An 18565-nucleotide genomic window follows, 5' to 3' on the forward strand; every position below is an offset into this window, starting at 1 on the left:
ATTGGAGCAGTGACGGAGATGCTGATCAGCCCACTTCAGACTGATGAGACCTCATATTACTCCAAATGAGGAAATAAAGCAATATTTGCTTTTGGAAAGTCTTCATACATTATCAGGCTGAGCTATAGTTGCATCTGGAGAGATCTCAGAGATTTTTTTCTTGGAAGGGCAGCATAAATATATTAAAGATAGGAATAAGAGGTTAAGACCATTTGAAACGCTGTTAAGTAATGCTTGGCTAAGCCCATGCCCAGTGTTGATCCTATGTGTGACTGATGCTGGCATCAACTAGCCACCCTGTCATATGTTTTGGATATGTCCAAACGGCACCTAACTTAACACCTTTTGAAATATTTGGGAAGTATCCACAGACCCTTCTGCTTCTACTGCATTATTTGGAGTAGCTCCATAAGATATAAATCTTAGTTACCAGGCAAAAAATTTGATATTTTTTGCATCTCTTAGATTAAAGCCCTTTCTCATTTGACATTGCCCAAAATTCACTCTTCCACAAGAAGCTGTGTTAAGAATTTTTATCCTACATGGCAACCATTTTTAACCTATACAGTAAAAATGCCACTGATATTGTAGTTTTGTACAATAGACCTCATATTATACGGAATATTGTTTACTTATTTATTTATTTCCAACTTTTACAATTTCTTTTATTTTAATTTTCTTTATTCATATATTATTTATTGTTTGTCTCACAATATTTGTCACATTGACTTTGTTTCTTAAAATTGTATTTCAAACATTCATTTTGATTACTAAACAGTACAGTAATACTGTTAATAGGGATGGCGCTCTGTTGGAGCAGAAATGCATTTAATGCATTTTTATATGAATTTAAACAGTCTAACAATAAAAAGACCTTGAGCAACAACAAAAATATGTACATAGAGGTTTTAATCAAAACCTCTTGATTGCTGCCAACATTGTCTAAATTACCAGTAAGTTATCCAAGTATTGAAGCAGCACTAACAGAAAAAGCTTTGGTAACTGTTAAAAACTGACATATTTGACCATTTAATTCTATTGCCCAAACGGAGGCAGAACCTGAAGAGAAGTCAACAACTTGAGGACTTCAGCAATGATCTCCACCGTGATGTGCAACAGAGAGACACAAAACGGTCAGTGCAACAGTCACGTGGGGAGCTCGGTCAGGATCAAGCCTCGCAGGAACTCCGTTCCCCCAACGCAGCGTCTCACTGCTAAACACCTGCTGGCGTACCTGCCCCGACCACAGTCGGAATCTGTCCGGTTCACCCCTTACACCTGCAAGGTACAGCTTTCTAAATTATAGGATGTCCAACTCCATTCAAAATTGTTTTTTTCTTACTGTTACTTCACTTATTTGAACTTTACTGCAAAGAGATGTACAGTATGTGCAAAGTTTGAGACTTAAATTTGAGTTTAACACGTGAGTTTACAAGATGATTTTGAACTTGTTTTGAAACCATCAATTACGTTCCAGATTGCAACTCACAAATGTGAGATAGATTTGGGATTATTTTAATGAGGGAGAAGGAGTGGGTAAAGATAGAGTAGCTTCACTCTGTTTTCCGAAATACACACGCATACACAAACAAGACATGCATTAATGGAGAGATGTCAAAGCAAGGGGGCTGCCAATGCACAGGCGCCTCGAGCAACTGCCTTGCTCAACGGCAGTTCCCAGGAGGGGAACTGGCACCTCTCCAGCTACCAGTCCACACTCCGCACTTGATCTGCACAGGGACTTGAACCTGTTACCCTCTGGTTCAAAGACAAGTCCCCAAGGACTGAGCTCAACATTTCTGTAATATTATCATATCGGACAATAATTACCATAGCACCAGTAGCATCTCACCTTTGGGACAGATCAGACCCTCAGCCTCACAGTCGCCATGCTCGTTTCCCCCAGTTTCTAGTGCAATGGCTGTATCACCCATATCTACAGCCACCTTTCTCTGCTACATTTTGGAGTTGCATTAGTATTTGACAGCCTTTAATAGGACATCGCTTATTAATCTACTTGTCATGCATTTAGTGGTTTCATATGTTTATATTTTGTAAATAATATGCGTTCTTTCTTCCCTTCAGGCTACAGCTAAATCTACTGTTTCTGCCATGATGACCACAAAAAGAGCCTCTCTCATCAACAACTTGAACTTTGCAAAGTACTCATCACTCCAACCACCTCAGGAGGCGTCTCCCTCCCAGAGTCCCTGCAGCAAGTCCTCTCAAGCTCTGACTTCGGCTGAGCAAGAGCCCCCCCAACCGCACACTATTCACTCAGCTACCCTGGAACCAGTAGAGGAAACTCCAAAGACTCAGCGTTCGCTTCGCAGCAGACACCTCAAGCATTTCAGCTCCAGGTGGCAATCGAGATGCTCCACTGGCAGCAGCAACATGCCCATCTCTGCAGCCCAGAAGCTGCAGAGTCACATGAAGCGCTCTAAGCTGCTGGGTGACGAGCACTCATTGCATGTCCCTTCTAGCAATCAGCGCCAGCGTTATGTCACTAAGGATGGCAAGTGCAGGGTCAATCTGGGACCTATTGCAGACAAAAGTCGCTTTATCTCAGATATTTTCACCACATTAGTGGACCTCAAGTTTTGCTGGTTCCTTCTGGTCTTCACTATGTGCTACATTCTCACATGGGTAGTATTTGGTGGAATTTACTTCTTTGGTGCCTGGTTGCGTGACGACATTGCACATGTTTACGACCCACTATGGAAGGCATGCTTCCACAATGTAGACAGTTTCCTCTCTGCCCTGCTGCTGTCGTTAGAGAGCCAGAGGACTATTGGTTATGGCTCCAGGATGGTGACAGCCAACTGCCCTGAGGGTACGGTGCTCCTGATGGTCCAGTCCATCCTCGGCTCCATTATTGATGCTCTGATGGTTGGCTGCATGTTTGTTAAAATCTCCCGGCCACAGCAGAGAGCGCAGACGCTGATCTTCAGCAAGAAATGCGTCATATGTAAGCGTGATGAGAAGCTGTGCATGCTGTTCCGTATTGGTGATCTGAGAGCAAGTCACATGGTAGATGCCAAGATTAGGGCCAAGCTCATCAAATCCAGGCAGACCAAGGAGGGCGAGTTCATCCCACTGGAGCAGTCGGAAATCAATCTGGGTTATGACAGTGGCCAAGACAGGCTTCTTCTGGTGGAACCCCAGACCATCACCCACATCATCAATGAAAGCAGCCCCTTCTGGGAGGTGGGGTCCGAGCGTTTGAAGAGGGAGACCTTCGAGATCATTGTCATCCTTGAGGGCATCGTGGAAGCTTCGGGTTTGTAGAAGTATTTCTAAGTTGAGTGCTGTCCTCCAAATAAGCTTACCTCCATAGTAATGCAGCTACATTTCAAAACTTTGCATCAGTGTTGTAGGTCTAGTCAAAACCACCTAGTCAAAACCACCATCAAGGCAGAATTTCCTGGCTCCAGCATTCACTTTCTTGGGAGTGTGTGTTAAGGGAGTGGGGAGAGGGGGTAAACGGCAACAAACTTCAAATTAAAAATACGTCAAGTTATGGTTGTATTTGAAGCAGGAAGTTTTAGGCTACAGTCAATCACAGCAATAATGTTCACACATAAACCCAACACTGCATAGACAATTTAATGATGCAGTTGTGGTCTTCACCCGTCTCTCCAAGTCTTTTTTACTTGAGACAGAGACAAGATTGAGTAAAAATGTGTAGATTCCAACACGAGACATTCAAAAAGTGGTTTAAATCACATTCTCACTGCTAATGAGCGAACCTTGAGAAAGCTGTTGTTTGCTTATGTCCTTTATCTCATGCAGAAATATGGACTACCTTTAGATGCAGTGATATTTGAACTAATGTATTGTACTGCATATTCTGAGCAATTATCGGGTAACTTGGCGGCAACAGAAGTACTCAGGCCATGTTTTGCTTGTTTCAATTTTGGAAACATGTAAACAGTATAAACCAATACAAACAGGTTTTTACTGGTATTTCATAGGCTATCATAAAAATACCAAAAGTAGTCCTGGAGCAACATCAACCTTGAACTTTGACAATGCGCTCAACATCTGTTATCTGTTAATGACATTTGTTAGCTACACTTGCCATATAAAAATCATATATTACTTATTTTTATTTACTTTAGGCTACAATTGAATCTATTTGGTTAGACCTACATAATGAGATTTGATATGGTACAGGTGGTGGGGTCTGGTGATCGCAGATTTAAGATACAGAACACCAACAGCGGACCCAGTGGTTATGTCTGGCTGTATGAAACTTCTATCCGTGTTTTTGAAAAGTTTAATTTAGACCAGTTTTTGAAAAAACTCTTTTCTTTTTGGTTTAAGGATGTTGACCAAGTGTGGATGGAAGACCAGAAATGTAGAAAAAGAAATTGTTATTTTTCACGATACAGTGACATTTACCCGACCCTGATGCTTTGCTGTGTTGCAGGTATGACATGCCAGGCAAGGACATCCTACACAGAGGACGAAGTCCTTTGGGGCAACCGATTTGAGTCATGCATTTCCTTGGAGAAAGGAGCGTTTCGTGTGGATTACAGTGCATTTGACAAAACCTTTGAAGTCCAAATGTCCCCACTCAGTGCAAAAGACAGCACCACAGCAAATGAAAAAGAAGTGTTTTAGAAAAATGTTGGCTAAGAGTGATTGTGATAGTCCCTGATAAACTATAACAATCATGGACTACATTATGAGTATTATATATATATTATATTATATATATATCAATCAGAGCAGCCCTAATGTATGTTGTTCTATTGTATGTACTGTACTGTTTGCTTTTAATTTAAACTAGGCCCTATGTTAATCATGAAATGTTTTGTGTTGAGTTTAAATAAATATTAACATCCTGGTGATCACAGTTGTCTGAAGTCCTTTCTGGGCAATCGAAAAATTTGTGAGGAAAAATAATCTTGAAACATAAGTCCATTTGCTGTCATTTATCATTTATTTTTTACCCCTTGACCTATGGGAAAAATGCTTTTAAGGCGGAGTCGTTTGCCGCAGGGCAATTTTTTTGTAGCAATACCGCCAGTGGCCTCCATGGGTAGGTGGCGCTGATGGACCGAAAACAAAACCGCCGAACCCCCTAAAATCCGAGGAAGAAGAAGCGCCAGAAGAGCGCATGATGGGATATGAGAGTCCTCCGGCGGCGCGCTGCCGCCATGTCACCTAGGGAGAAACACTTAGCTATTCTCTCTGCTTTAGGCGTAGTTAGTCTCGCTCTGTATAGTATTCCTACTTTTCTTTGCGCGACCTTAATTCTTGTAGTGTGTTGTATTGTGTGTTACTATCACAGCGGAGAACCGCTTCCCGCCAGGTTAGGCCTCAATCCGCGGGCTGGGGTGAAGGTCCCAGCCGTGCTCCGGCGCTGGTTGTGGGGTTGGGGAGTGACCGGCGTGTCAGTAGCCGCGCGGGGGAGAAGAAAGAGCGGCAGAAACAGAAACGAGCTCGCGGAGGCAGAGGGAAACTTCAGAGGAAGGGTTGTTGAAACTGGGGTTTATCGGAGGGAAACATTGGCAAGTGACTCGTTTCTTTTCAGCCCGCGGGATTTTCTAATGGGGAGTTACATCGGGAAACCCGAAAGTCCAACCGCCGACTCCGGGAGGCCGAGATCAGGTAGAAACCCCCGAGAGCAGCTGCGGGAAAAGCTGTCCAGACCCAACCATGCTGTCTACACCCCAAACAGGAGGCTGTCGTTTGCTGGGTACGTTCATAACCAAACCAAGCTATATCAACATAGCTCAGCTCTCAGTCCCTTAGGACTTCAATTTCTTGGTGGGTTTCAACGGTAATTATTAACTCCGTTGTAAGAATCTTTATCGGCATAACTGCTACTAAAAAAAAAAAACATTTATTTAGTAGCCACTTCTTTATGAATATTGAGTAGAGACGTTTTTAACAACTTGTGAGCCATTGTGGAAACTTGGCCTCTAGTTGATATGACAGATTTTAGAATTGGGAAACATCAATACTACTCATCTGTTTGGTTTTGGTTTGGTTCATTGACAAGATATTAATACATTTATCAAATACATGGGGCGGTGTATCGTTGAACGTTTTCGATATTATTACGATACTTTGAATTCAATGTTCGATACTTTTTTCAATACCAATTTTTTTTTGGTGGAGAAAAATTATATGAGTCATACAAACATGCACAACTGACAATTTAAGCATATTGCAAGAGTACCTCGCAGTTTCTGTAATTTGTTTAGAAGATGTAATATTGTTTTCTTTTTCCTTCAGGGAACCGCCGGGCACAGTGGGCAGGTTCCACATCACCCCCCAGCGTCACTATCCCTTGCAACAGCCGGGTCTATCATCAGTGGGAGTCCTACCTCCTGTCAAGTGGGATGGCTTCATGAAGAAAAACATCCGTAGCCCTCGTAACTCCTCGGCCGTCCTCAGCCCCGTCACTGTGAAGATCGCCAGGCCAGACTACCACAGCTCCCCTGGGTCTCTACATTTATGCCAACACTTAGTCTGCCATCATGTTTTTATGATTGTACATATTAAATAAATACTAACCGCATAAATTGTACTTTACATTACTGTGTACTAATTTTAAATTTAGCTTTCGGAACAGGTTATTTTTCATATCCAGCCTTTAAGCTATCAGTGACATTTCGTCAGCTAACGTTTGATATCATTTTAGTGATTATTGATGGCATAGATAGCAATGGTGTTTTATTGGACTACATAATATTGATGGGATCTTCTTGTATTTTGGCATAAGTACAGTGCTCAGTACAACCCGTTTTTGTGGGTTGTGCTCTTCTGTGTTTTTTGCGCTTTGACTGTTAACACTGACCACAGCTTTATTGTCACCTGTGTTTTTAGTTTGGACCATCTGACTTGTGCAGGGCTTCCTAGACCCCCTGTGGACCCCTGCTCCAGAGAAAGTGTCCTCAAGGTGTTGAAGGATAGTCGCAAGCGAGAAGTTGAAGATGAGGACAGAAGCTTTGCATCTGAGCAGAAAAGCAAAAGAAGGTACAAGGCTAAAAGGAGACTATAGAAGGAACAGTGATTACCAATAAACAATGTAGTCTGGTTACCAAGGCTACAGAAAGGTAGCCAACAGATAAGATAAACTTTCTTCATCCCACAAGGGGGAAATTCAGTCGTCACGCCAGCAGCTCAATGCAAGACAACTAAATATAAATAGGATATAAAAATGGCTTTGGTTGTCTGTGTTTGCCATTCCTCGAGAGTTTTTTTATTGATCGCTTTGCTTGATGATGTAACCAGATGCACATCACTTTCTTTCTTTTTTACAAGGCGCAAAAACGAGTCTTAATGTTCAAAGCTTTTGTTTACAGTGCACGTGGCCAATATTACGGACACACCACATTGGGCAAACAAAGCAAGCATCAACACTTGATTGAAGTTTAAATCCATCAAAAAAACATTTAGACGGTAAACTATGTTATTTTTGTATGAAATCCTTTTTAGAGATGCACCTTGTAGGGTTAATCCAATGGCAGTTTCTGTATGACTTTCCCACTGGCAAGAGTCTGAATTCAGTGCCGTCACAAAGAAGAAGAAAAATCAGTTCAATAAACTGAGACTCTTTAAAAAAAACAAAAAAACAAAACTTGTACAACCACAGTAATGATCTGACGAGCACACTCCTTTTATTTTCACTTTTGCCAACTGCATAGTTGAGTAAAATCCTAATAAATGCTTTAGATACAGAATTCTGTCAATGTTGCTGTCATGTCTGAATGGAGCTTTATGGAACATTAATTTTAAAGAACATACTGCATTTCTGAATGACTATCAGTGTAGAAAATAAATGGTGAGGCCAGCCAGCAACGTTATAATCTTGCATGTAGGAAAAGGGCCTTCCTGTTATAATATAAATCAAGATATCCCAACTTGCTGCTATTCAGGAATTGGTTTGTACATTCTGTCTGTAGAACTGTTACAAATGTTTGGACTTTATTTACATTTCCCAAGGCGCAACGACAGCGGCGGAAGTGCACACTCTGCTTTTGAACCTCTTTTGCCCAATGGAATGCCATTACAGCTGGTCCCTAAGTGAGTTTAACTTTCCTGATGTGAGAACATACTGTCAAATCTTGTCTTTGAGTTTTACTGACTGAATTTGATGCTGCAAAGCATTGTGTGAAGTATAGTGGAGCCTTCTAAATGTAGGTGTAAATGCTTTCCCTTCTTCTAGGCCAGGAAACCTGAAAAGAGGTATGGCTTTACTGGCGGAGGATTCTATTATGAAGAGGTCTCGCACCTCTTCAATCAGCTCTGGCAGTGGGGTCCATGCCCCAAGAGGAACCCCAGGCACCATGAGAAACCCAATCCAGAGCTCTTACAGCTCTTCACTCGGCCTCAGCCAGGTAGCTTACCCAGTCTATTTAAGAGAACATTGTGCCGCACAGATAAAGTGGAGTTATTGAGCTTTTTCTCTATGTTTACCATCACAGTGGAAGAAGCGGTCAGCACCCAGCTCCCCTCTGTCCAGCCCTGGATCATCTCGCTCTCAGACTCCAGAGGGAGCCTCCAAAAGAGCCAGGTATGTCTCTGCTGGTTTCTTGCTAGTCATCCACATGTATGATAACATCACAGTTTGTAACTTGTAGTTTAATTACCAGAGAGGACGACGGGCAGTCTCCCAGCACAGCATCCTCAGTGAGGTCAGACCAGACAGCCTCCGACAAGGCACCTGTGACTTGTAAGTCTCATTTATCTGCAGTGAATGTCTTATGTAGTAAACTAAAAACTTCCTCAGGCTTAGAAGTGCAGCTCTATGCAACAGATTATGCAAGGCTGTAAAATATTGACAAAACCTTCGAATTGATAGTTAAAGCTTCATGATTCTACTTTTCCCAGTCAGTTACAACAATTTCATAGCCATTCATTCAGATTAGCTCCATGTTGGTAAATGTGATACAAAAAATTGGTCTAGAAGGGATATATATACATATACATATACACACACACACACACACACTGTACCAGTCAAAAGTTGGGTACTGTATGTATCACTTCTAGACCTATTTTTGTATCAAAATTTCAAACATGGAGCTAACCTATGTAACCTGCAGCATCTCCGTGTTAAGCTGTTGACATAAGGCGCACGTCTTGCAATGTGTTACTGCATGGGTACTGTGTAAAGTAATGAGTACTAAGTACAGAAATGGGTACTGCGTACAGTAATGGGTACGCTGTTGGTCACACTGTGTGAATTTAAAATGGCATCAAAAGCTAAGAATGGACTGATCGGACAGTAATTATTCAGATAGTAGAACTCAGGGTAAATCAATGGTCTTCTTATTTTTTTTTAAATTTCAAAATATGTATAGCATGGAACTCTGTTGCTTTGTTTTCATTTGAAACAAAGTAAACAATTCCAAAAAGTTGCTGGCCGGATGTGAACCGGAGGTGGTGCAGTTCAATGTCAGCGCCTTAACTTCTGCCACTAGGGAGCCTCTGGAATTATGTATGTATGAATTAAGTATGTAAGTTAACACAAGGACAGGGATGTGCTGTGACACTAAGACTGAGTCCACCGTGACTGAATGAATGTAGCTGACAGAATAAATGAGTTATATAAAGACTTACTTAATTTTATTCAAGTAGACATTGTGTTTTGTCTTTTAGTCGGATTAAGTTTTAATTTTTTTTAATTAATCTTTTTTATTTGATGGTTTTGCAGCTAAACTGACTCCAGTCCCCAAGGTCCCGGTCACTACCTCAACAGACTCCACTGGTAGTGGTGGGAAGCGTAAACGGAAGATCCAGCTGGTGTCCAGCCACCGGGACGATCACATCTCTCTGGTAAGGAGTGCTACATTTTCACTCAGTCATGTGTCATAGTGACCTAGATTTCTTGACTTAACTCCCGGTGCCTGCTGATTTGCAGCCTCCACCTCCAGAGCTGGGCTACTCCATCACTGTGAAAGACCTGGATGAAGAGAAAAAGGCTGCCCTCAGCAAGATCCAGAAGGTCCTGGAGACACCAGGTAAGTGGAAGTTGCGAGAGGAATAAATCATTGAATTCTTCTTCTTTAATTTCTTCACTGTTTGAGTCATGCTTTGCTGTTACTCTTCATTCACACATATGGACTCAAATGCTGGAAGAGTGACAGTCTGCCAGTCATCTTGAATTAAGCTTTGAAATTGTATCCTTCTGCCACCCACCAACATATAGTAAATCACATATTTTAACTGTTTTGTAAATGATGTTAAAGTGGTTTCTCGTTTGTGTCAGAACCTTTAGACTTGACCTGACAGGCTGGCTTGACCTCTTACCTTCCGGTTGATTTGTCCTTGTTTAGCTCCAGAGCCGGAGAAGTCTGTCTCTCCCTTAGCCACCACTTCCACCAAGCCTTCCTCCTCAACCAGCTCCTCCACCACCACCCTGAGCAGCCTTCTGGCAGCTCCTCTGCCAACAGCCTCCAGCTCTGCCATCCCAGTCATCAACCTGGATCCCAGCCCCGGCAGCAGTGTCGGCACAGCACCTGCAGCCTCCAACCCACTGCTGGAAGCTCTGAAAATGAAAATCAGCATTCCTGCTAGCTCCACATCAGGTGCCAACACAACTACAGGTATGTTCAATGAACCAAAGGTGATTTCAAGGAAATTTCTGAAGTCTTCTTTGCAATACAAACAACCTATACAAAGTCATCTTGTAGAAGATGTGACTTTTTATTGTGTTAAAGCAGCATGGTGGCCCAATGGTTAGCACTGTGGCCTCACAGCAAGAAGGTTCTGGATTCAAATTCAGGTCTTTCCGGACCTACTAGGTTGTCCAGTCAGTGCCCTTGATCAAGGCCCTGGCTAAGATCAGGAGTTGGTCCCTGGGCGCTCTAAATAGCTGCCCACAGCTCTCTTGAGGGATGGGTTAAATTGCAGAGAATGACATTTGCTACATCTATGTGACAATAAATTACATTTACCTTAAAGTTTTAAAACTACAGAGAAATAGTTTTTTTCTTTTTGTTATATTATAAATTAGCTTTTGAATTGAGTGATTAAAAAAAAAGTTATTTGGTTACTATTTTCAAATGAAGTTGATGTTACATTTTATATAAATTTTTTGTGTTGTGTCTGTAGTGTCTGCATCAACCACACCGGTACAACCCAGCAGCCTAACCCTGAAGGTTTCGACTTCAGTGGTTGCCCCACAGCTCCCTCCTGCCTCCCAGTCTCAGTCCTCGTCTGCTGGTGTTGAGCAGCCCTCTGCCTTTACTCAGGTTCTGGGTCAGCTCTCCAAGGCGTCCAGCAGCAATCCACCTGCAGCAGGAACAAGCATGTTTGGACTGTCAAGCCAGATGAGTACCCCCACTGCTTCTTCAGCCTCTAATCCCGTCACTGCTACTGCAACTGCCCCAGCCAGCAGCTCAGGATCCGTCAGTTACACCAACCCTCTGCTGGCTTCAGGGTTCAAGCCCATTTTTTCTGTCAGCTCTACCACCTCCTCAGCTACGTTAGCCCCAGACAGCAGACCTCCTGCCCAAAATTTCAAGCCCATCTTTGGGGCTGCCACTGCCAGTGCTGGCTTTGGACCGCCTCCACCCTACACCACCTCTAACTCAGCTTCTACCATATGTTCAAGTAGTTCATCCTCAATGTTTGGATCAACAAGTAGCACCACAGTTACACCATCCGTCTTTCCTGGTATGACCAACACCCTCACTGGCACAGCCTCCATCACAAGCACACAGTCTGCATCTCAGCCAGATGTGAAATCTCTCTTTGGAAACTGGTCAGCACCATCCACAACCAATACCAGCTCAGCCTCAGCGCAGGCCCCTAATACAGGGAGCACCTTTCAGTTCGGAACTGGTACCACCACTACTGCAGCTGCAGTTGCTCCTGCTGCTGCGCCCGCTGCTGCTACCACCACCTCCAGCAACAGCACCTTTGCATTTGGTGCTACACAGCCAGACCCTCAAGCAGCCAACCAGAAGGTATTTGCCTTTGGCCATGCAGCACCCAGCCAGAACACAACCACTGCTTCATTTGGAGGCTTTGCCATGGCCAACACAGCCTCCACTACTGCTGCCGCCACCACCCAGTCCACCTTTACCTTTGGAAAGTCATCGTTTCAAACACCGGCAGCACAATCAAACTTTGGCTCCTCAGTGGCAACGGCAGCCCCGTCAACTTTTGGCTCCTCAGTGGCAACGGCAGCCCCGTCAACTTTTGGCTCCTCCGCGGCAACGGCAGTGGCATCAACTTTTGGCTCCTCTGTGGCAGCGGCGGCAACCTTTGGCTCCGCAGCGGCAGCGCAGTCAACCTTTGGCTCCTCAGCGGCAACGGCAGCGCAGTCAACCTTTGGCTCCTCAGCGGCAACCGCAGCGCAGTCACCCTTTGGCTCCTCAGCGGCCACCGCAGCGCAGTCAACTTTTGGCTCCTCCACGGCAGCGCAGTCAACCTTTGGCTCCTCCACGGCAGCGCAGTCAACCTTTGGCTCCTCCACGGCAGCGCAGTCAACCTTTGGCTCCTCAGCGGCAACGCAGTCAACCTTTGGCTCCTCAGCGGCAACGGCAAAACCGTTCACCTTCGGAGGCAGCGGAGCATCATCATCCACACCTGCCTCTAACACCGCCCCACCCCCTTTCCCTTTTGGGTCAGCTGCTGTAACCACAGCAGCCGGTTTTGGGACCCCAGCTAAACCAGCATTTGGAGCGAGCTCCACTGGTTTTGCTTTTGGTGGCACCTCTGGTCCCACAGCTGCACCCTCTGCTGCACCGAGCTTTGGTGCGGCCACACAGACTCAGAGCTCCTCCTCAGCCACTTTCGCGTTTGGCAGTGCAGCTCCTCAACAGGTTCCCTCTGGGCCTGCTCCGTCAGCACCCAGTGGATTTAACTTTGGTGCTGGTATACCATGCCCCCAGTTTGGAACACCAGTTGCCAATAATCCTGCACCGCAGATGGGAAGCTTCAACTTTGGGGCTGCTGCTACTGACAAACCAGCTTTCGGTAAGGAATAAAAACAACTGTTTTGTTTGTTTATATATAAAACCAAGCCACAGTGACATTTCTGAACAATATAGATACACAATTTTGTCTTTGCAATTAGTCAAACTTAATAGGGAATGTCATTTAAGGCATCACAATGGTAGAGACCACGATGAAATAAGACTGAGCTTTGTGCCATCCATGACTATTTATGTTATACTCTATATTTTAAGGGATGACAAAGTATTTTTTTCACATTTTTTATTTTTAGTGGTCAAATAAAATCAACCATCAAAGGTCCCTTTTTTAGAGCCTGACCAAAGGCAGATATCGATACAATTATTTGGTGATTTTGAAATCTGATATTCTGATTTATCGGCCGATATATGTATACATTTTTTTAAATCCAGAAACAAAACTGCCTGCCCTGTTGTCAACATTGACCTAATTGAGAACTAACTTAACTGCAATGTAATTGAATCGCCTTTTTGGTAAAAGGTGTGGTAGAAATAAAGTTGCCTTGCCTTACAACCTCAGCTTGTCAGTCAGTCATCAAACGTAGTCAAGGCGGCAGGTGCTTGGGCGGCCGCCTTAACAGCAAAGAGTTGCAGGAAACCCTGATCTAATTTCAATTCTTGGTTTCACAATTTGATTCTGAATCAATTCTAAACAGTCAATTAAATAGAGCAGATGGCACTATTTTCCGCCTCTTACTCCAGTACGATGTGTGTCAAACCATTCATTTACATTTTTAGTCTATTTGATTGCAATATGAAACATAACTAGAAGTCCAAGGAACTGGTCTGGAAGAAAATCACTGTCTTACGGAACAACAAAGCAGAAATAAGTATGTAAAAGTAGGGCTGCACAACTTTGGCAAAAATGATAATCACGATTATTTTGATCAATATTGTGATCACGATTATTTGTTGATTTTAACCAAAACTAATTTTATTGTCACATAGGCTCAGACTCATTATGAACGGGTCCAGCATGGGTCGAACGGCGGATACACACGTCGTTTGAATAAAATGTCTATCGCCACTGCGCTGCATTTTTATGTCCTATGATATTCTGGCCATGGGTCCCATCTCTGGCCCAGGTCCAGGTCCAGCAGCTCCGTCTCACACGCTGTTACTCTACCAACTGAAGTTAGTTGCATTCGATAACTTCTTCTGTGTCCTTTGCCGTGGCCGCCGCGATAGCAGAGTTACCAGTGGAAACACTGGTTCAAATACAGGTTTGCCTCTCATGCTTAACAATATACAGCTGTAATAACAATTAAAACTGTAGACAAATGTCAGAAGTGTGGACCGGCGGCCGCTGTGTAGCCGGGCGCGGAGAGTAAAAGGAGAGAGAGAGAGAGTAGTGGAGAGATCTAACACAGGCACAGCTTTACAGAAGAGATGGGTCATGTAACACAAAATTGAACCATATCCATATAAACAACATAGCACCGGATGCGAAAACATTATGTGCGTCCAATAGGAAAAATATTACTTGTGCCCTGGAGCCCATGAGCTAACAGAAGCTAACAGAAGCTAACTAGCACCGCCACCGACTAGCACTGCGGTGGCATGCTCACTGCTGTTGTCTGAATAACACGGACGGGAAATGCGCAATCATGCAAATTTGATTGTGGGAAGTCAAAATTGTGATTGGGATTATTATTAACCGTGCAGCCCTATGTTAAAGTATAGCTTTTTTATTTTAAAAAGTTGACCGTATGCATGCTCTTAAAGGGAATTGTTGGGTGTATGTAAATTATAGCGTGTGGTCAGGTCTTCACTTATGTCTGTAAAGTGTCCTGAGATGACGTCTCTTATGATTTAACACTATGAATAAAACAAAATTCAAACATACAATTGTTTGACTAAATGAGGATGATACAATTATATGAATGATGTTTAATCTCATTCAAGACAAAAAAAACTGTTCATACAAACATAGATAAACGGTGATTGGGAAAATTGGAAACTCATCTTTATCCACACAAATATCAGTTTGTATTGGCAAACTGATATTTTGCTTCAAGAACCGGTCTGGGTTTCTGTCCCCAGTAGAATTCATTGTCCCTGTCATTTATCCCTAGATGTTTTTTCTTTGTTTTAATCAAGTTGTGTTTTGCTTTCTCTGCAGGAACGTCTACCCCATCCTTTGGCCAGAGTGCTGCTGCCGCTGGTCCACTTCCCTTTGGAAGTCCTGGAACTCCAGCCCAAGGCTTCAACGCTGTTCCTTTTGGTAGGTCCTAATGATGTTTTTTGATAGGGGTAGATCCTTAGCCTAGCTGAGCCCTGAGCGACTAGTCAGGCCATGCTGAGTGTTTTTTCCACAGCATTATACAGTGAGGTAAAATGTGATGATGAGGAGGAGGAGGAGGAGGAGTAGTAGTAGCAGCAGCAGCAGCAGCAGTTGGATGAAGAGCTGCACACTCTACTTGTACCATTTCTCCCTGCAATCCATAACTTCTTCACAATCATAACTTCCTGCTGGTTTGCCAGTGGAAATGTGAGGGCACAGCTGCTGGAAATGACTGGAACTTGACAGAGTCCCTTCACAGCTGAAAACACTTCACAGCGGTGAATTAAGGCGGGTGTCAAACAGGAACATAAAAGTAAAACTCAGAACCACAGAGTTACAAAAGGAAAAGACCAAGAACAAGAAAAAAAGATCTTTCTCTATGGTCACCTGCACAGCCACATCTGGGATTAACACAAGATGCAGTATTTGGCCATGATACCGATACCAAAGGCTTACAGCGGGCAACTATACTTAACACTTAATACTTAATACTTAACTTAACTATAACAATACTTTTTTCCGGTACTTTCCCTATGCAATTCCCCCCAAAATATTTCTTCCTCACTGTAACTTTTATTCTTGTATTTGCATGTTATTATACTTTTGCCTGTTTTATTTTCATCATGACTGTTCTTAATTGCTCTTTAATATTTAATGTAAAGCACTTTGAATTGCCTTGTTGCTGAAAGGTGCCTTACAACCTCGGCCTGTCAGTCAGTCCCCAGGGCATAGAAACCACTGTTGTGCCCCCTTGTCTCAGAGAAAGTTTAACTTTTGGCTCGCAATTAATATCATGTCACAGTGAATGGTGTCTGCGTGAAGTTTTGAAAAACTGTAACCACACTTGAAACCACTTTACCGGCATTGCCGTGACTCACTGTGACTTCGACGTAACTGCAGAGCTGACACAGTTTTGTGCGTGTCGGACCTCTGCTCTCTGTCAATACACAGAGAGGACAGATAAGCTTACTCTCAGCTACTGAAATATGGCACAGTTTTATTTTACGTGAACCAATACTTTGTAGTACCAATGTGATATATTTAAATTTGCTAAACCGATGGATTGAGGAAAAGAGCATACATTTGAAGAAGGAAAAATTTTTGGGGCTTTTGCTCCTGCATGTTATATTAACATTTTTACTGTGGTTTTGGACCCTCATTCTTGTGTCTCATTTTTGAGTAAAAGCATTGTTTTTTCTCTGCGGTTGTATGCAGAGAAAAACAGCATGGCTGTCTAAACTTATACACCAAGCATTATCTTACTATTACCAAACTGCAGTGGTAATAAGAAGAGTGATCTGTAGAAAAGTAAGCAGAGCAGGAGGATGCTCCCCTTAACCCTAAACCAGACATGGTTTCACTTGGAAAATTTGGGTGCAGCCCTTTGTAAAGCCGTATGTAAAAATGTTAGAAGTAGAAATAAATGTTAGGTCAATCCTTAGAAATGACATTAATCGGTTCTCTTTTTTTTTTATCATCAGGGTCTCCGGCAACTCCCTCCTTCTCTATTGGAGCTGGATCAAAGCCATCTGGAGCTCGCCAGAGGCTGCAGGCGCGGAGGCAACACACCAGGAAGAAGTAACCCGCTACTTGTGTCCAACACCACTTTCAGAGGACTTCAGCTGTTGCTGCTATGGTTAATCTGGCTAACCCCCCCCACCCCCAACCTGGCCGCCAAGCCCTCTGATTCCTTCCCCTCCTCTAGTGGGTTGAGCTGGCCCAAAACATTGTTTGCAGAGGAGTTAGAAAGAGCACACCAGCTTGCTGAGTTAATGCTGTCTGGATGACTACATGACCTGGCGAGGGAATGTAGCAGGGAGGAGACAGAATCCATAACAATGTACTATACTTGAAGAGAGAGAAGACAATTGAATAGTTTGATTCCGAACAAAAGCATATCCAAAGTTCTCTTTTCCTTTACAGTATGTAGACACTCGCATCGGTTTGTCTTAAGGAGAATGTTGAGCCCGGCAAAGACATGGAGCCTTGGCTCAAACATTTATTTTTTTACGTGGAGCACTCGCTGGTTCGTATGTTAGAGAATATTTGCGTACGTTATCTGAATAAGTCTGAATAGGGTGACATGCACAGTTGATTCAGATAAGGTACACAACTCTGCAGTGTAAATGTAAAGTTATGATACGTTTGCATTTTAAATTATTTTTTTAATTGGCTCTCTGACCCTGTAAGTGAATGACGTGTTTCTGCACTTAAAGGGTGACTTAGTAAATGTCTTAATGTAGTTAGTGCCGACCCTTGTGTTCTTGTTTCCTACTTTTTGTCATTGCAAGCATTCCCAGAGTCCTCCATGGATGGCCTTTTTTGATTGTGATTGCCAACACTGATGTAATTAGCAGGTCCGCATCTGATTAGGATGACTACTCTTAACCAAAGCAAATTCTTCAACTTCATGCCTGTGAAAAGACTCTGTGTTTGTTTGTGCCAAACTACCTCTTTACTCCAGGCACTGAATCCCTGTTACTTCACTGAAAATAAATCTGACAGGATTGATGAGATAGATTTAAGTTTTACCTTCACTGTTACTGTTGATGCAGATGTACCTTTAATAAATACAGCAAGTGTTTCAACATCTGCAAAGCAACACATTATCACCACTTTTGAATATATCACTGTTAAAATAGATTATACCACATTAACGTAACATCAGACTTACTAAAATTACAGTATGTCAAATTGGAAACCCTCATCTGCTTGGGAATTACAGAAATTCTTAAACAACCATTAGAGTAAACCATTAATGTCGGCACTCCACGTTATTTTTATCAATGATTTCTGTTCTCAGTAATAATCACCTCTTCTTCTTGTGAAAAGTACGCTGGATATGATGCAATTTTTGATGGTTAATTTTGAATTAATAAAACCGTTATGGATGTGGATTTTCCAACAAGAACACATTTTAACCCTTAAAGGTCCCATTCTTCTACTGGAGTTCATCTGTGTCCTATGGAAGCCCATCTGTGTCCTAATGTGCAAATGGAAAAAATGTTGCGGTAAAATGATTCCTGATGGTGCCCTCTGTCACTCCCCGATGTAAGTCAAGTGCAGATTTAAGTCGCACAAGCGTCCCTTTGCGACAAGTTAAAATGTGAATTTTAATCTTTGCGACAAGTAGCATACAAGATGCTAACGAGAGACGTCTGTGATGTCAAAGTAAAAATGGACCTACTTAACAAAGTTTGTTCACTGCTGGCTACAAGTTAGCATCAAACACAACAATGGCTGTCAGTTGAAGGGAGTTTTTAGCTAATGTTAGAAATCAAACAACCATAGCTAAAACGCTTTTGAAATGATTGCTAGCTTAGCTACAAGCTAGCAT

At 42.8% G+C, this 18565-nt stretch overlaps 2 protein-coding genes across 3 annotated transcripts; both read left to right on the forward strand.

Moving 5' to 3' along the window:
* Positions 1–1049: 1049 nt before the first annotated feature.
* Positions 1050–4694, forward strand: LOC117955025 (G protein-activated inward rectifier potassium channel 3-like). Its single transcript, XM_034889128.1, has 3 exons — positions 1050–1285; positions 2086–3280; positions 4433–4694. The coding sequence occupies exons 1-3, from the start codon at positions 1094–1096 to the stop codon at positions 4624–4626; spliced, it is 1581 nt and encodes a 526-aa protein (XP_034745019.1). The 5' UTR covers positions 1050–1093; the 3' UTR covers positions 4627–4694.
* A 405-nt stretch (positions 4695–5099) lies between these two features.
* On the forward strand, positions 5100–18157 carry pom121 (POM121 transmembrane nucleoporin). Of its 2 annotated transcripts, none has more exons than XM_034889124.1 (13): positions 5100–5707; positions 6250–6459; positions 6844–6993; positions 7963–8043; positions 8186–8357; positions 8445–8533; positions 8613–8692; positions 9668–9798; positions 9884–9983; positions 10299–10568; positions 11077–12948; positions 15067–15168; positions 16710–18157. In XM_034889124.1, the coding sequence occupies exons 1-13, from the start codon at positions 5136–5138 to the stop codon at positions 16808–16810; spliced, it is 3930 nt and encodes a 1309-aa protein (XP_034745015.1). In that variant the 5' UTR covers positions 5100–5135; the 3' UTR covers positions 16811–18157. The 2 variants fall into 2 exon arrangements, with proteins under 2 accessions (XP_034745015.1, XP_034745016.1); XM_034889125.1 differs by having other exon boundaries at positions 9677–9798.
* Positions 18158–18565: the final 408 nt, after the last annotated feature.

Source organism: Etheostoma cragini, chromosome 13 (genome assembly GCF_013103735.1).
Source record: "Etheostoma cragini isolate CJK2018 chromosome 13, CSU_Ecrag_1.0, whole genome shotgun sequence".
Taxonomy (NCBI): Eukaryota; Metazoa; Chordata; class Actinopteri; order Perciformes; family Percidae; genus Etheostoma; species Etheostoma cragini.